At 62.1% G+C, this 12,040-nt stretch overlaps 1 protein-coding gene across 4 annotated transcripts in view; it reads right to left on the reverse strand.

Moving 5' to 3' along the window:
- The window catches only part of ABR (ABR activator of RhoGEF and GTPase), a 38,382-nt gene that overhangs the window by 10,647 nt on the left and 15,695 nt on the right, over window positions 1–12,040 (reverse strand). For 3 of the 4 annotated variants that reach the window (XR_015774462.1, XM_088066377.1, XM_088066378.1), the window contains exons 3-16: window positions 8,768–8,872; window positions 8,110–8,295; window positions 7,590–7,697; window positions 6,908–6,968; window positions 4,827–4,879; window positions 4,549–4,689; window positions 4,121–4,242; window positions 3,838–4,003; window positions 3,605–3,727; window positions 3,458–3,533; window positions 3,214–3,318; window positions 2,695–2,769; window positions 2,454–2,551; window positions 2,210–2,341 (exon numbers count right to left, since the gene is read on the reverse strand). Coding sequence is in view for 3 of the 4 variants with exons in the window: in XM_088066377.1 (XP_087922503.1) it covers window positions 2,210–2,341; window positions 2,454–2,551; window positions 2,695–2,769; window positions 3,214–3,318; window positions 3,458–3,533; window positions 3,605–3,727; window positions 3,838–4,003; window positions 4,121–4,242; window positions 4,549–4,689; window positions 4,827–4,879; window positions 6,908–6,968; window positions 7,590–7,697; window positions 8,110–8,295; window positions 8,768–8,872 (1,551 nt within the window). In the remaining variant the exon portion in view is untranslated. Of the gene's footprint in view, window positions 1–2,209; window positions 2,342–2,453; window positions 2,552–2,694; window positions 2,770–3,213; window positions 3,319–3,457; window positions 3,534–3,604; window positions 3,728–3,837; window positions 4,004–4,120; window positions 4,243–4,548; window positions 4,690–4,826; window positions 4,880–6,907; window positions 6,969–7,589; window positions 7,698–8,109; window positions 8,296–8,767; window positions 8,873–10,526; window positions 10,923–12,040 lie in introns of those variants that run through there. The other variant, XM_014254979.2, reaches the window with a different exon arrangement.

Raw genomic sequence — 12,040 nt, forward strand, 5'->3', positions numbered from 1 at the left:
GGAGAAGGCTTTTGGGGTCTGTTGTCACACCCGGGGACAGCTGGGTACCCCCATGTGCCCTCTGTGTACCCTGGCCCTTGGCAGCCCCACTGCCAGGGGGTGATGGGGACAGGGAAGTCTTGGAAGGGTTCCTGCCTGCTGCTTCTGACAGGCAGGGACATGGTGAGGCACAGGTTTGGGGAACTTGCATTCTCCCCAGTCCATCCCTCAGCAGCCCCTGGGGTCCATTGGGGTCACCACGGCTCCCTGCAGGTCTGGGGTGCCCCAGTATCGCAAATGTCCCCTGCCAGAGCCTCTGCCAGCCCAGGGAAGGGGACAGACAGACAGGCAGCTATTCCCTGAGGGTACAGCAGGCACCGTGCCCATGACAACACAGGCTTCAACAGCCACATTCCCTCGTGCATCAAATGGGCTGAGGAAGGGGGTCCCGAGACCCCCTTCATGCACCCACTGCCTGTCTCCTCCAGGGCATGGGGGACACATCCAGCCTCTCTCCTCTCACTCACAGCCTGCTTTGTCCACCACAACATGCGTCTGCCATCCTGGCACAGCACCACACAACCCTGCCAGCACCCAGCAGCCAGAGCCCAGCTCCTGGGAACAACTGGGGCAGCTCAGAACAGGGCTGAGCCCTGCAGTGCAGGGGACACAAGACCCTCATGGTCAAGCCAAACAGGGCAGCCCTACCCCGACCACAGCATATTCCAGCTTTAGAAAATGGAGTTAATAACAATGAAACAGGGTTAATGCCAACCAGGAGTCACACATAGCCAGTGCTGCTGTGTGGAACCAGCAACAGCTCATGATGAGCCCAGGGGTGAGGAACATCCAGGACAGCATCTCTGCCTGAGACTCTCCAGGAGAAGGCAGGGGAGCAGCTCTGGGGCTTGACTACAGCCCTGGGAGCAGCACTGCCCATCCTGCTCATTGCTGTCCTGCCCTGTCACCCAGCCCACCCCTGGGGCAGAGGCCAAGCTGTGGCTCTGGGTAACAGCAGGACAGTCCCAACCCTGACACTCCTCCATCCATCCACATCCTCCTTGGGATATGCAGCCCCAGGGCCTTTTCTTTTTCCCTTTCTTCCCCCACAGCTTTTGCACAGCGGGTACGAGCTGTGCTGTCCCTGTCCCGACCCCCGCATCTCCCAGCATGACTCATGTTTGTTGATCCAGGCTATTTCCAAGAGTGCAGCTGGACTGATCCCCGCGGGACACTGAGCCCCTTCCCTGCCCTGGCCTTCCTACTTGGCCCAATGCCACCCCCACACCACTGTTTCCTGGGGGAAAGGGCAACAGACGGGTGATTTCAGGTATGAAGAAGCCACTGGTGAAGCTGAGCCCCTACTTCCCACCTTGTGCACCCTCCAGTGCTGTTTCTCCACAGCATCCCCTTCCCAGCAGCATTTTCATGCTGCTCTCTGCTCCCCTGGGACCTGCCCTCAGTTGCTTTCCCACGGAACAGGCAGCCGTGAGGGGCCCTTTGAAGTGGCCCTGGGTCGAGGGCTGTGTCCCAGGCATGAGCCTCTCCCCAGCACAGCCAGGAAGGCAGCCAGGCTGGGGTGCCCACCAGGAAAACACAGGGACACCCCCAGCCCAGCCTGTGTCCCCCTGCCCCTGGCCAAAGTGGCTCCAGGGGGAATGTGGGGTCTGGGGGTTGCCTGCCTCCCACTCCATCCTCCTGGTCCTGCTCACCTGGGAGCATCTCAGGGCAGCTTGGGCCGCCATCCTCCCTGCCTGGCAACCGCCAATCAGAGGTGGCTCAGCCGTTGCCCTGGAAACACCCGTTGCCATAACAGCAGCTGATGGAGGCCCAGGGAAGGCAGATGGTGGCAGAGGGGGACACAGGAGGGATGGGGGGCTGAACATGCAGAGCCCTCCCTAAGGCAGCTACCAACCCCTCCCAGGGCCATGGCACAGAGAGCAGCAGAACGGAAACACTTCCATCCAGCCCAGATGGGGATGGATGAACCTCTGCAGGTTCTGGCTTTGCCACCCCTCTCACTTTGTCCCACCTTCTCCTGCAGCCACTGTGCCCCAGGACCATCAGCCCCCATGCCTGATGCCCACCCACCTCACTATCTTCAATCCCACCCCCAAAAGCAGAGCTGTCCACCCCAGGCATCACTCCAAGACAACCCTCCCAGCCCAGGTGTCAGGCCCAAAGGGGTCCACCTTCGGGTGAGAGTATGCCCAAAAGCCCCAGTGCATACCTGGATCTGCCCCTTGCCCATGATCTTGTCCACAATTTCATTGTTGTCCTTGTTGAGTTTGGTCTTATCATAGCACTTCTCGTAGCAGAGGATGCGCAGGGACTGGGAGCCCTCCAGTTCGATCTCAAACTCCTGGGGTGTGGAGGGAGGGTGGCTCAACCCCAGCACCCCAGAGCAGCTCCAAAACCGGGGTTGAAGGGAAATGGGGAACACAGTCCCCTCCCTGCATCCCACCCTCCCTCACCTCATTCCACTGCGGCTCCGTGGTGTCCCGGAACACCCTGGTCTTGGCTTTGCTGACAAAGTAGCCAAAGGAGTCCACCTCCAGCGTGCAGTAGAGGTCTGGGGGAGCAGACATTCCTCAGCAGCCCAGGAACACCCTCACCATCTCCCAGATGCACTGTGGGCAGAGCAGGGCCACGTGCTGGACCCCAACTCTTCCAAGCCCACTGGCCCCTCCAAACAGGGTGGGCACCCACACTTACTGGCTGACTGCTTGAAGCCCTTGGCAGAGTGGACGATGACGTGCAGGAACCCATAAAGCCCTGGGGACTCGTCATCTGTGGCAGGAGAGCAGAGGCTGTGTCAGGGCCTGGGGCTGGCCATCCCCAAGGCAGCCTTTGCTACCTTTGCCAGAGTGAGTACAGTGCCTGCAGGGACACTCAAATGCCCCCAAGCCCCTGGAGGGACATCTCTAAGTTCTGTATCCCGCACTGACAGGCATCCCAAGCTCTCCTGCTGCTGGGGGAGGTTCCCAGTGGGGCTGGCTGGGTCTCACCCTGGGCACACTGGTCCTGCCCAACCCATGGCAGGGGCTGGAGAGAGCCCAAAAGCAGTCCTGTGCTGCAGCAGGGATGGGGGCTGCCTGGGAGCCTGACACTGCTCCAGCAGTGCCACCTGGTGGGAAGCTGTCCCCTGCACAGCAGAGTCCCCGCTTCAGCTCAGGGACCCCACAGCTCCTGCCCGGCGTCATCCGGGCAAAGCAGGACCCAGCGGTCACTCACCGTCCTTGTTGCTGGTGACGGGGATGTTGTGGACAGTGCGTAGCTTGAAGCAGGATCCTGTGAGCACCTGCAGCTCCACTGAGCTCAGAACAAAGGCCTGGAGGTCTGGGAGAGGACAGAAGATTCAGAGGGACAGAGCCAGTGCTGGTCATAGAGACTGGAGAGTCCTATGTCCTATAGGACTTCCCTGTGGCTTCTGGGGGGACCATGACCCCCAAGAGCGCCTCAGCAGCCCCAGACTCACCCTTTTTCTGCAGTCTCTGGATGGCCTCCCTCCACTCAGATCGCTCGTAGTCGGAGGAGAGCAGGAAGAGGTAGCTCTGTAAGAGAGAGGAAGATGTGGCAAGCTGTGCAGGCAGGGCTGAGCCCGGCCCCAGCCCGCCCTCCTCACCTTCCCGTTGCGGTTGTGGATGCGGAAGGGAATGGCAGGTGAGTTGAGGAGCAGCCAGAATTCGTTCTCAAACATCTTCTTCTTGAGGCGCTCGATGGCACGGCTCTGCCCCTTGTTGGCTTTCTGCAGCCAGGGAGCAGAGAGGACCTTTCAGAGGTGCCCCTGTCCCCCACATCCCATCCCTGATCCAGAGCAGAGCACCACCCCACGAGCAAGTCCCACAGCCGTCTCACCTCCTTCTGCATCTCGCTCTTGATGGTTGAGATCTTCATCTTCATGTCCTCCAGCTCGTGGTCGGGGATGACGTGAACCTGCGGGCAGTGCTCCGACTCCTCCAGCGAGGGGAACACCAGGTCGGCCAGGGGCACGTACCACTTGCAGTCGTACTGCTGGTGCTTCCTGCAGCCAGGGCACGGGTGCTGACTGATGCCTGACCCCCTCCCTGGCACATCTCCCGGCCCACTGAGGGACAGGGGGATTGTGACACATTCCCCCTGTGCCCAGCGCCCTCCTTACCCCACTGCTGTCTTCTTCAGCTTGGCACAGAGCAGCACGTCGGTGAAGAGGAACACGTGTCGCAGCTTCCGCGAGCCCTCCGACAGCTCCACCAGGAAGCCATCCTTGACAAGCTGCCGGGTCTGTGTGGCAGAGGGGCTGCCATGAGAGCAGGCAGGGAGCAATGGCCAACAATCCATGGGGAAAGGCTGACAATCCTGTCCCCCTCTGTGGCTCAGCCACCAGTAGCATGGGGAGGTCCATGTCCTCTATACTTAGTAAAGGACCAGATAGAGCCCTAATCTTGTACCTAGGAACTGTATCTGGAGGAACCCTTCCAACTCCTACCCAGGCACCAAGGAGCTCTTCAGGGCAGAGACAGCAGCCAGAGGCTGGCAGAGGGCTCAGGCCTCACCCTGTGCCCAGCCACTGCCCACCCCACAGCTCACCTCGCCCTTGGGGGTGGTGACTGCTGTCCTCCGGGGGTCGATGTCCTCATTGATACTGGAGAGGAAATTCTGGGAGATGCGGAGGGCGTCCTGGAGCAGTGGGTAGTCAGGGTGGTCAGCTGGGGTGTGCTTGAGGAGGTCCTGGAAGGAGAAAGGCACAGGTTAGCAGCTCAAAAGCAGCTGGAAACCCCTCATCAGCGCTTCCCACAGCTGCAGATCCCCCTGAGCAGCAGATACAGAGCCCACCACCATCCCCGTGGGACTGGCATCACACTCACGTGCAGGACGAGGGTGCTCCGTGTCACCCGGTCGATGGGTTTGTAGAGCAGCGCTGAGGGGAGAGAAAAAGTGTCAGCAGCCACCTGTGGCTGGAGCCCTGGCCCCTCTCCCACCTGTCACAGAGAGCACAGGGGCAAGGAGGGGAGCCCAGATGCCCAGAGAGTCCCCCTGGTCTGCACAGAGCCCTGGGCAGGCATCTGGCACCTGTCCTGCACAGAGCCAGCACAGCTGGACAATCGTGGTAGTGCCAGGAGCAGTGGGGAGCCACCGCTGCCACTGCCCCATGTCCTGCTGTGGGGGGCACCAGCAGCCACAGCTAGGCTGGTCACGGGTGGTGAGATGGGTTGTCCCACCAAGCCTGTGGCAGCACAGGACTGGGACAGCCCTCTGGAGGGCAGGGCCTCCCCGGGAGGGCTGCACCCACACTTGCTGTGCTGTGGCTGTGCAGCGGAAGAGCCGCTCGCTCGTCACCCTCAGCAGCTTTCTCAGTTTCCCTTTTGGCTCAGTGGTGGGTCCCATCCCTCACCTGGCTCTGCCACCCCATGGGACACTTTGTACCCACCTCTCTGCACCACGCCAGCCAGCCCTGGTGCAAAGGGGATCCAGGCTGCTCCAGCAGCAGCAAAACCACCACCTCCAGAGAACACCGGGTCCAAGGCTTCAGCCCAACCCCATTGCCCCATGTCCCTGCCTGCAGCCCCACCCAGGGCAGGGGGCACAGCTGCCTCACAGACGGGGTAGAGAAAGTACCTTTTTCCTACCACACACCCTCCCAGCAGGAAACAGCCCCAGAGGCTCTCCAGAGGCACATTTCAGTGGAAACTTACAGACCCTTCTCCTCATCCCCACCTCTTTGGGCAAAGGCATGGAGCCCACTCACAGTGCTGCTCTCTGTGCATGGCCCCATTCATGTCTCCTCAGGCTGCTTTCAGCCAGGCTGATGCCTCTGGGTTTTCCCTTCACTTTGGAGCACTTCCCCAAACTGCCAGGACTGAGAGCAGCCAGGTTTCGGGAAGTGGGAGAGGAAGGAAAGGTGCCACCTCCTCACTCTAGGCTGAGTCGTGAGGAGTTCCCATTCCCTGTATCCCAGAGCTGCTGCCTCATAGCACCCAGTCCTGAGACAGAGTGAGGTGATGATGCCAGGCTGAACCCCAACCAGAGGCTGCACCCCCACAACTCCATGCCAGAGGGTAAAACAAGAGCCCTGTTCCCTGTGACAGCCAGCAAGAACGCTGCTCTGGGATAAAGGTGACAGGCAGGGTCATCTGGCACATCCCCCCTTTTCCAGCATCCTAGACCCACAGGTCTAGGTGGACCCTCCTGCTGCATCACTACAGGCATACACAAAGCTTCAGGGAGACCTGGGAGGGCTTGTCCCAGCACAACAGAGGAGCAACAGGCTCCTTGTGCACACAGCCTGGGGCCCACGGGCAGCAGCAGGCAGGGAGAGATGGACATTCCAGCCCCACCATGCTGGGGCAAACGGGGACCCCTCCCCATCACCATCCACACGGCACAGCCCGGGCAGAGGGGGTTCCCCAGCCCAGGATCCCCCTGCCCAGCCCAGCCCCTTCCGTCCCATCAGTGGCACGAGTCCCTGCCCGGCGGGGACGGCGAACGCGTGGCTGCGTGTGCCAGAGCCAAGATGATTCAACCGAGCCTGGAACAAAGCCGTTCCCAACTTCAGCCTGCAGAGCACGACGCAGCCCCCACCCCCCCGCACGGACCCCGCGGCATCACTCCCTGCCGGCACCCCAAACCGGAGCCGCCCCCCTCGCCTCACCATAGGTGCAGTTACAGCAGAGCCGGACAATGACGAGGATTTCCATGGCAGCCCGGTCTCCACGCAGCCATCGCTGCCGCTCAGCCCGGCTGCGGCACAGCTCCGGCCCCTCCGCACGGCTCCCAGCACAGCCGCGGGCGGGGAGGAGCGGTGGGCAGGGGCTGGGGGGCTCCCGCACGCCCCCAGCGTCCTAAAGAGCCACGAGTCCCCCGCCCCGCCGGCTCCAGGCACACAAAGGGCTCGGTAATTCACCCACGCACACCAAAGGCTGCGTCCCCCTCCCCTCGCCCGCCGTACCCTCCATGGTGACGGACGAGTGGCTCTCCTTCGAGTCCTTGGGGCCCTTCACCTTCAGTTCCTAGGGAGGGAAAGGCCCATCAGCGGGGGGCTGGGGCGGGGGGAAGGTCATGGCTCAAGGTCATGGGGGCCCCCCCACCCTTCCTCTTGTACCCTGGTACCTTCCCCTGGCCCCAGCCTGGCCGTGCTGGAGGTCACAAACCGGTGCTGGGTGAAGGAGTGTGGGTTCCTGCCTGGCTAGGAGCAGCTCTGGCTGTGCCTAGCAGCTGGGACATGGTGGTGATGCCACCAAGCTGAACAGGACAAGGGGGACCAGGCTGTAGCCGTAGAAGTCCCCATTTCTGTAGAGGATCCAGGCATGGAGATGCTGGCAGCAGGAGATGAGCCACAGGTGCCCAGCACCCACCGACACTGGATGGGGAGGTGATCGCATAGGCTGAGCCCAACCTGAGCTTGGATAAGGTGGGGACAACCTCCTGCAACACCCTAAAGACCATGGCCCTCCAGCACAGGCCCCGGTGGCCCAGCCTTTGGGGACAGTCCCTGCAAGTCCCCAGGGCAGGGGGAGCATCTCCATGGGGCAGACATGGCCAGCTCAGCCACGAAGCCAGCGTTCTCTGTCCTGTGCAGGGACAGCCTGGGCACAGCCCTCTCCCACTGGCACAGCTCCATCCCAGCTTACCTCCGAGATCTTCTGGAACTGGTAGTTGCTCTGGCTGCACTTCTCTGCCGTCTCCAATGCGATTTTGTAGTTATCCACAAAGGCCTTGTAGACCCCCAGCTGGCTGGCCTGTGGGGAGTGGGGATTAGCCAGGCACCAGCAGGGTGCTGAAGCCCCCCACAGCACCCAAGGGGTCAGGCAGCCCTTGAGGTGACACTGCCCAGAGTTGTCCCCTCCTGGCAGGACACTGAGGGTCCTGACAGCTGAGGGTCACATGCTTGGCTCCTGCTCAGGCCAGGATGGTGTAGCTCCTGCCCAGCCTGTGCCTCCATAAACTTCCAAAATCCAGCAGACACATAACAAGTGCCTGGACAGCAGAAACTGAAGCTACAGCCCTTCAACCTGTCCTCTCCTTCTCCTCTCCCCAGCATGATCATGGCATCCATGGGCACAGCCCCTGTGGGCATCACAACTCCAGACTCATCACAACTCCAGCCCTTCTCATCTTCCAAGTGGAGCAACACCCAGGGAAGGTGCATACCAGCTTCTGGAAGAGGTGGCCCATGGTGACATTGCTGTCCCACTGCTGCACCTTTGGGCACAGGCTGTCGTAGAACTCCTTGTGGATCTCATAGATATCCTGTATCTTGTAGAAAATCGTCTCGATCTGCTGGAGGGTCAGGACAGGCTGCGACGTGGTGGCCGTGGCCTTCAGCGGCTTCATGGGCTGCCGAAGAAGGGAGAGTTTGAGATGAGGGCTAAGAGGGGAACACTGGGGATGAGGAGGAACTGAGCTGGCAGCAAGGGCTGCCCAGGACACTTGGACCAAGGCTGGCAGCTGGCCCAAGGGGCACTCCAGGCTCGTGCATCCTCAGACTTCCCCGCAGCGGCAGTGACCCCGTGTTGTGCAACAGCGTCTCGCCATGAAGGTTAGCAAGTCCACAAGAGGAAGCAAAGCTACAACTGTCCCCAACAGGGACATGGGCAGTGTGGGAGGTGCATATGGGGATAGCCAGGACAGAGCAAAGCTGGCTCTCTGATGTAGCTTCTGGAGCTTTGCTCCCGCTCATGCTAACATGGCTGGGGGAAGCCAGTAAAAAATTACTCCATCCATCCATCCATCCATCCATCCATCCATCCATCCATCCATCCATCCATCCATCCCTAGAGGGGCTGTCCAGTCTGGGGGCTGTGCTCACCAACAAGAGGGCCTCCAGCTGGTTGATGTAGATCTCCTCACTGGCCAGGAAACCAGAGAGCACCAACTTCCGCATCTCCAGGCCTTTGCCAGCGTCCCGCTCACCCTGCAGAACACAGCAAGGAGCCTGGCTAAGCCAGCAAGTGGCACAGGAGGAGACCCCACGTGCCACCAGCCCATCTCTGGCATCCCTCACATGGGCACATGTCCCTGCCAGTGTCAGGGAAGCTCCATAGCAAGGTGAGGGCATGTTCCCAATGGGCAGCAGAGGCCGTCTGGAGCCAGCTGGGAAAGCCATGAGCTGTGCTGGCGTCTCTCCCCTCCCTGCTCCAGGCTGGCCACGAGCCCGGCACCGCTGGCAGCGCTCCAGGATGGCGCACGGCATGGCAGGACTCTCCCAGGGCAGAGTCCAGAGACGCCCAGTGAAATCATGCTTGGCACTGGATGGTGCTCCCACGTGATGTGGCACCACCCTTTCCCTTGGCTGAGGTTTCCCTTGGGAAGTGCCACCCCAACAGGCACTTCCAGTAGCACTGGGACACCCGACACACAGGTCTGCTGCGGCACTGATGCTCCTGTGGCATGACCCTCATGGTTGGGGGGCTGTGGGACCCTCAGCAAGATTCTGCCAGTGGCCAGGCATGGACACCCCAACCCCTGGACCATCCTTGGTCATGCCTTGGCCTCTCCCCTTAAAAACCACACTTAAGCAGCAGGCTTTGCCACCCAGACAAGGGCCAGGCAGAGCCACGGGAGCACCACTCTGGGCCATTCAGGATGGTTTGGGGGGGACATTGGTCGTGTCTCACCTCTGCCCATGCCAGCCCTGGCTGTTGTGCCAGGGGAGGTGGCAGCTGCAAACACCTGGGGGACACAGCCCCAAGACAGGCATGGCTGAGGATCAGCATCTCTGTCCCACTCTAGTGTCCATCAGCCAGCCCTGGGCACTGCTGTGACAACCACCCTGCCAGGCTGCCCCAGTAAGGCTGGGCAACAGTGACTGGTGCAGCAGGAGGGCGTGTGGGGGGGCCAGTTTTATTCACTGGGAGCTCGTGGGCTCTTTGCCACAGATTAGTCACGGGCTCTTCCTGCTTCCCCCAGCCTGGGCCCTGCACAGAGCTCAGGGGATAAGGGACCCACCCACGCTCAGGGCCCACACAGCCCATGGGGACAATGTCAGCTGGACCCCCGTGACTCAGAGCAGTGACTCTTAACCAGGGCCTATTGGCTGCCCCATGCAGGAGACCCCAGGAAGAGCAGGGCCACAGCCCTCTTCCAGCACTCAAGCAGGGTGGGCATGAGAAGGATGCTGAGCTCCACCTGCCAGCACAGAGGCCTCCCCGGGTCCGCCCCCCAGCTCCGTTTTGGGACTGTTTAGGAGTTCCTGGTGGCCGAGCAGTGGGGCACAGTGTAAAACAAGCCCCATTCTGAGCATCCAGGGCCGGCTTTGCTGAGCCATGCAGCTCCCACCCCTCAGCACGGGTGGCTCTACTTCCCCCTGGAAGGACAGCTGGGTGGTCGCCCCACTCTGAGCCCTCCACACCTGGAGCCTGGCACAGCCCTGCCCCACGCCCCTGGCCACAGGCAGTCCTGGGGGTGTGGTGGGGCCGCAGTGATGCTCCCGCTGCCCCCAGCTCTGCCCCTTGCATCGCATCGCCCCAGGAGCTGTTCCAACACCGGGGCACCACCAGCACCAGCAAGATGCCCCTTGTCCCCACACCCAGTGCCCAGCACGGGGGCAGGGTCCCCCCGCTGCCCACCTTCTCGCCGGCCGAAAACGGAGACACGGGGCTGGTGGGGGTTCCTGGCTCAGAGTCATCTTCATCCTCCAGCACTTTATCCAGGTACCCTATGGCCTCCTCTTCCTCCTCCATGGCCGGCAGGGCAGCGGGGCGCAGAGGGGACCCCACAAGGCTCCGGACAAGGGGCTCACGCGGCTGAGCCGTCCCAGGCTGACTCAGCTCTGGTCGCCGGCCACCAGCGCGGGATGAAAGGAGCCATTATGGGATCCCCGGTGCTCCAGCCTGACCCAGCTCCGGCCTCCTGGTCCCCGGCGGCCCGGGCGCTCCCGGCACGGCTGCTCAGCCGCCTGCGAGCGGCAGCTCCGGGCTCGTCAGCGCTGCGAGCACAGGGCCAGCCCCGCTCCCGGCCGGCTCCGCTCGGCGCCGGGGCCGCGGGCGGTGCAGGGGCCGCTGGCCGAGCCCCGCGCCCCAGCCGGCCCCGCCGCTCCGCCCTGCGCGCTCCTACAGGAAATGCTCTCTCGGCGATGGAGGTGGGGCTGCTCCGCCGCCGCAGCCCGCCTGTGGTCGAGGCTGGGGCGAGCAGCAGCCGCCTTCCCCGGCCGGTTTTCCCAACGTGTGTCCAGCAAGAGCCGCGGGGAGGGGTCCCCTGCCAGGCCCCCCGCGCTCCCCCCCGGAAATGGGAGAGCATCTCTTCTGTTGTAGCCCTCTGGACCCTCGTGTTCCGTGCGAAGGCAGAGACCGTGGGGATTGCCACCAGCCAGAAGTGACCTTGGAGGGCAGCAGCATCACCAGGTCCCACACGGGGACCTGGCTGTGCACCCCCAGAAGGTACCAGAGCTCTCCCTGCCCCAGAGGAGACTGGCAGCAGTGTCACAGAGCTGAGCCGTGTGTGCTCACATGTCTGCTGCACATCCCTCAGGTTGTGACAGGATATGGGGACACCGGCACTGCTGTGATACTTGTGAGGGACACTGTGGGCATTGGCAAACAAGACAAGAGCAGGCTGGAGGAGACACTAATGCAAGAGCTGTTTCAGCAGTTTCCCCCAGGCTCCTCAGAAGCAAAAGGGGAACCAGTGACTTGCGTGTGCTCTGCCCACAGGAGCCATCTCTTCTCCCTGCACCCATGTGAGCCTGCAACAAACTCCTGCCGTGAGATGTGGGCAGGGACACAGACACAGGGACTTTCCAGAGCCCGTGTCCAGCCCTGTGTCCATGCCTCAGCTCAGCCTTTGCACCACAACCCTGCCCAACTTGGCTAGGTCCACAGAGTGGGGAATGGTCCCTGGCCAGGGGAATGTGCCCACGCTGCCAACCAAACCCAGCAGTACCCCAGCAGGGGCTGCAACACCAACTCCACACCACGACCTCGTGTTTCCCAGGTGGGATGGGGAGGGTTAAGACGTGTCTGCACACAGCAGTCACAGGCCCCAGACATGGTTACAGCTGCCCCAGGAGCTTTCAAGATTACACACCCCACCAGAAACCTCCTCCAAGGCAGTGACACCAGTCCTGCCTCACTGGAGGAGAGCA

The sequence above is a fragment of the Pseudopodoces humilis genome, chromosome 23 (assembly GCF_049639895.1).
Source record: "Pseudopodoces humilis isolate 2021_Gansu_Grassland_sample_001 chromosome 23, ASM4963989v1, whole genome shotgun sequence".
NCBI classification, from domain to species: Eukaryota; Metazoa; Chordata; class Aves; order Passeriformes; family Paridae; genus Pseudopodoces; species Pseudopodoces humilis.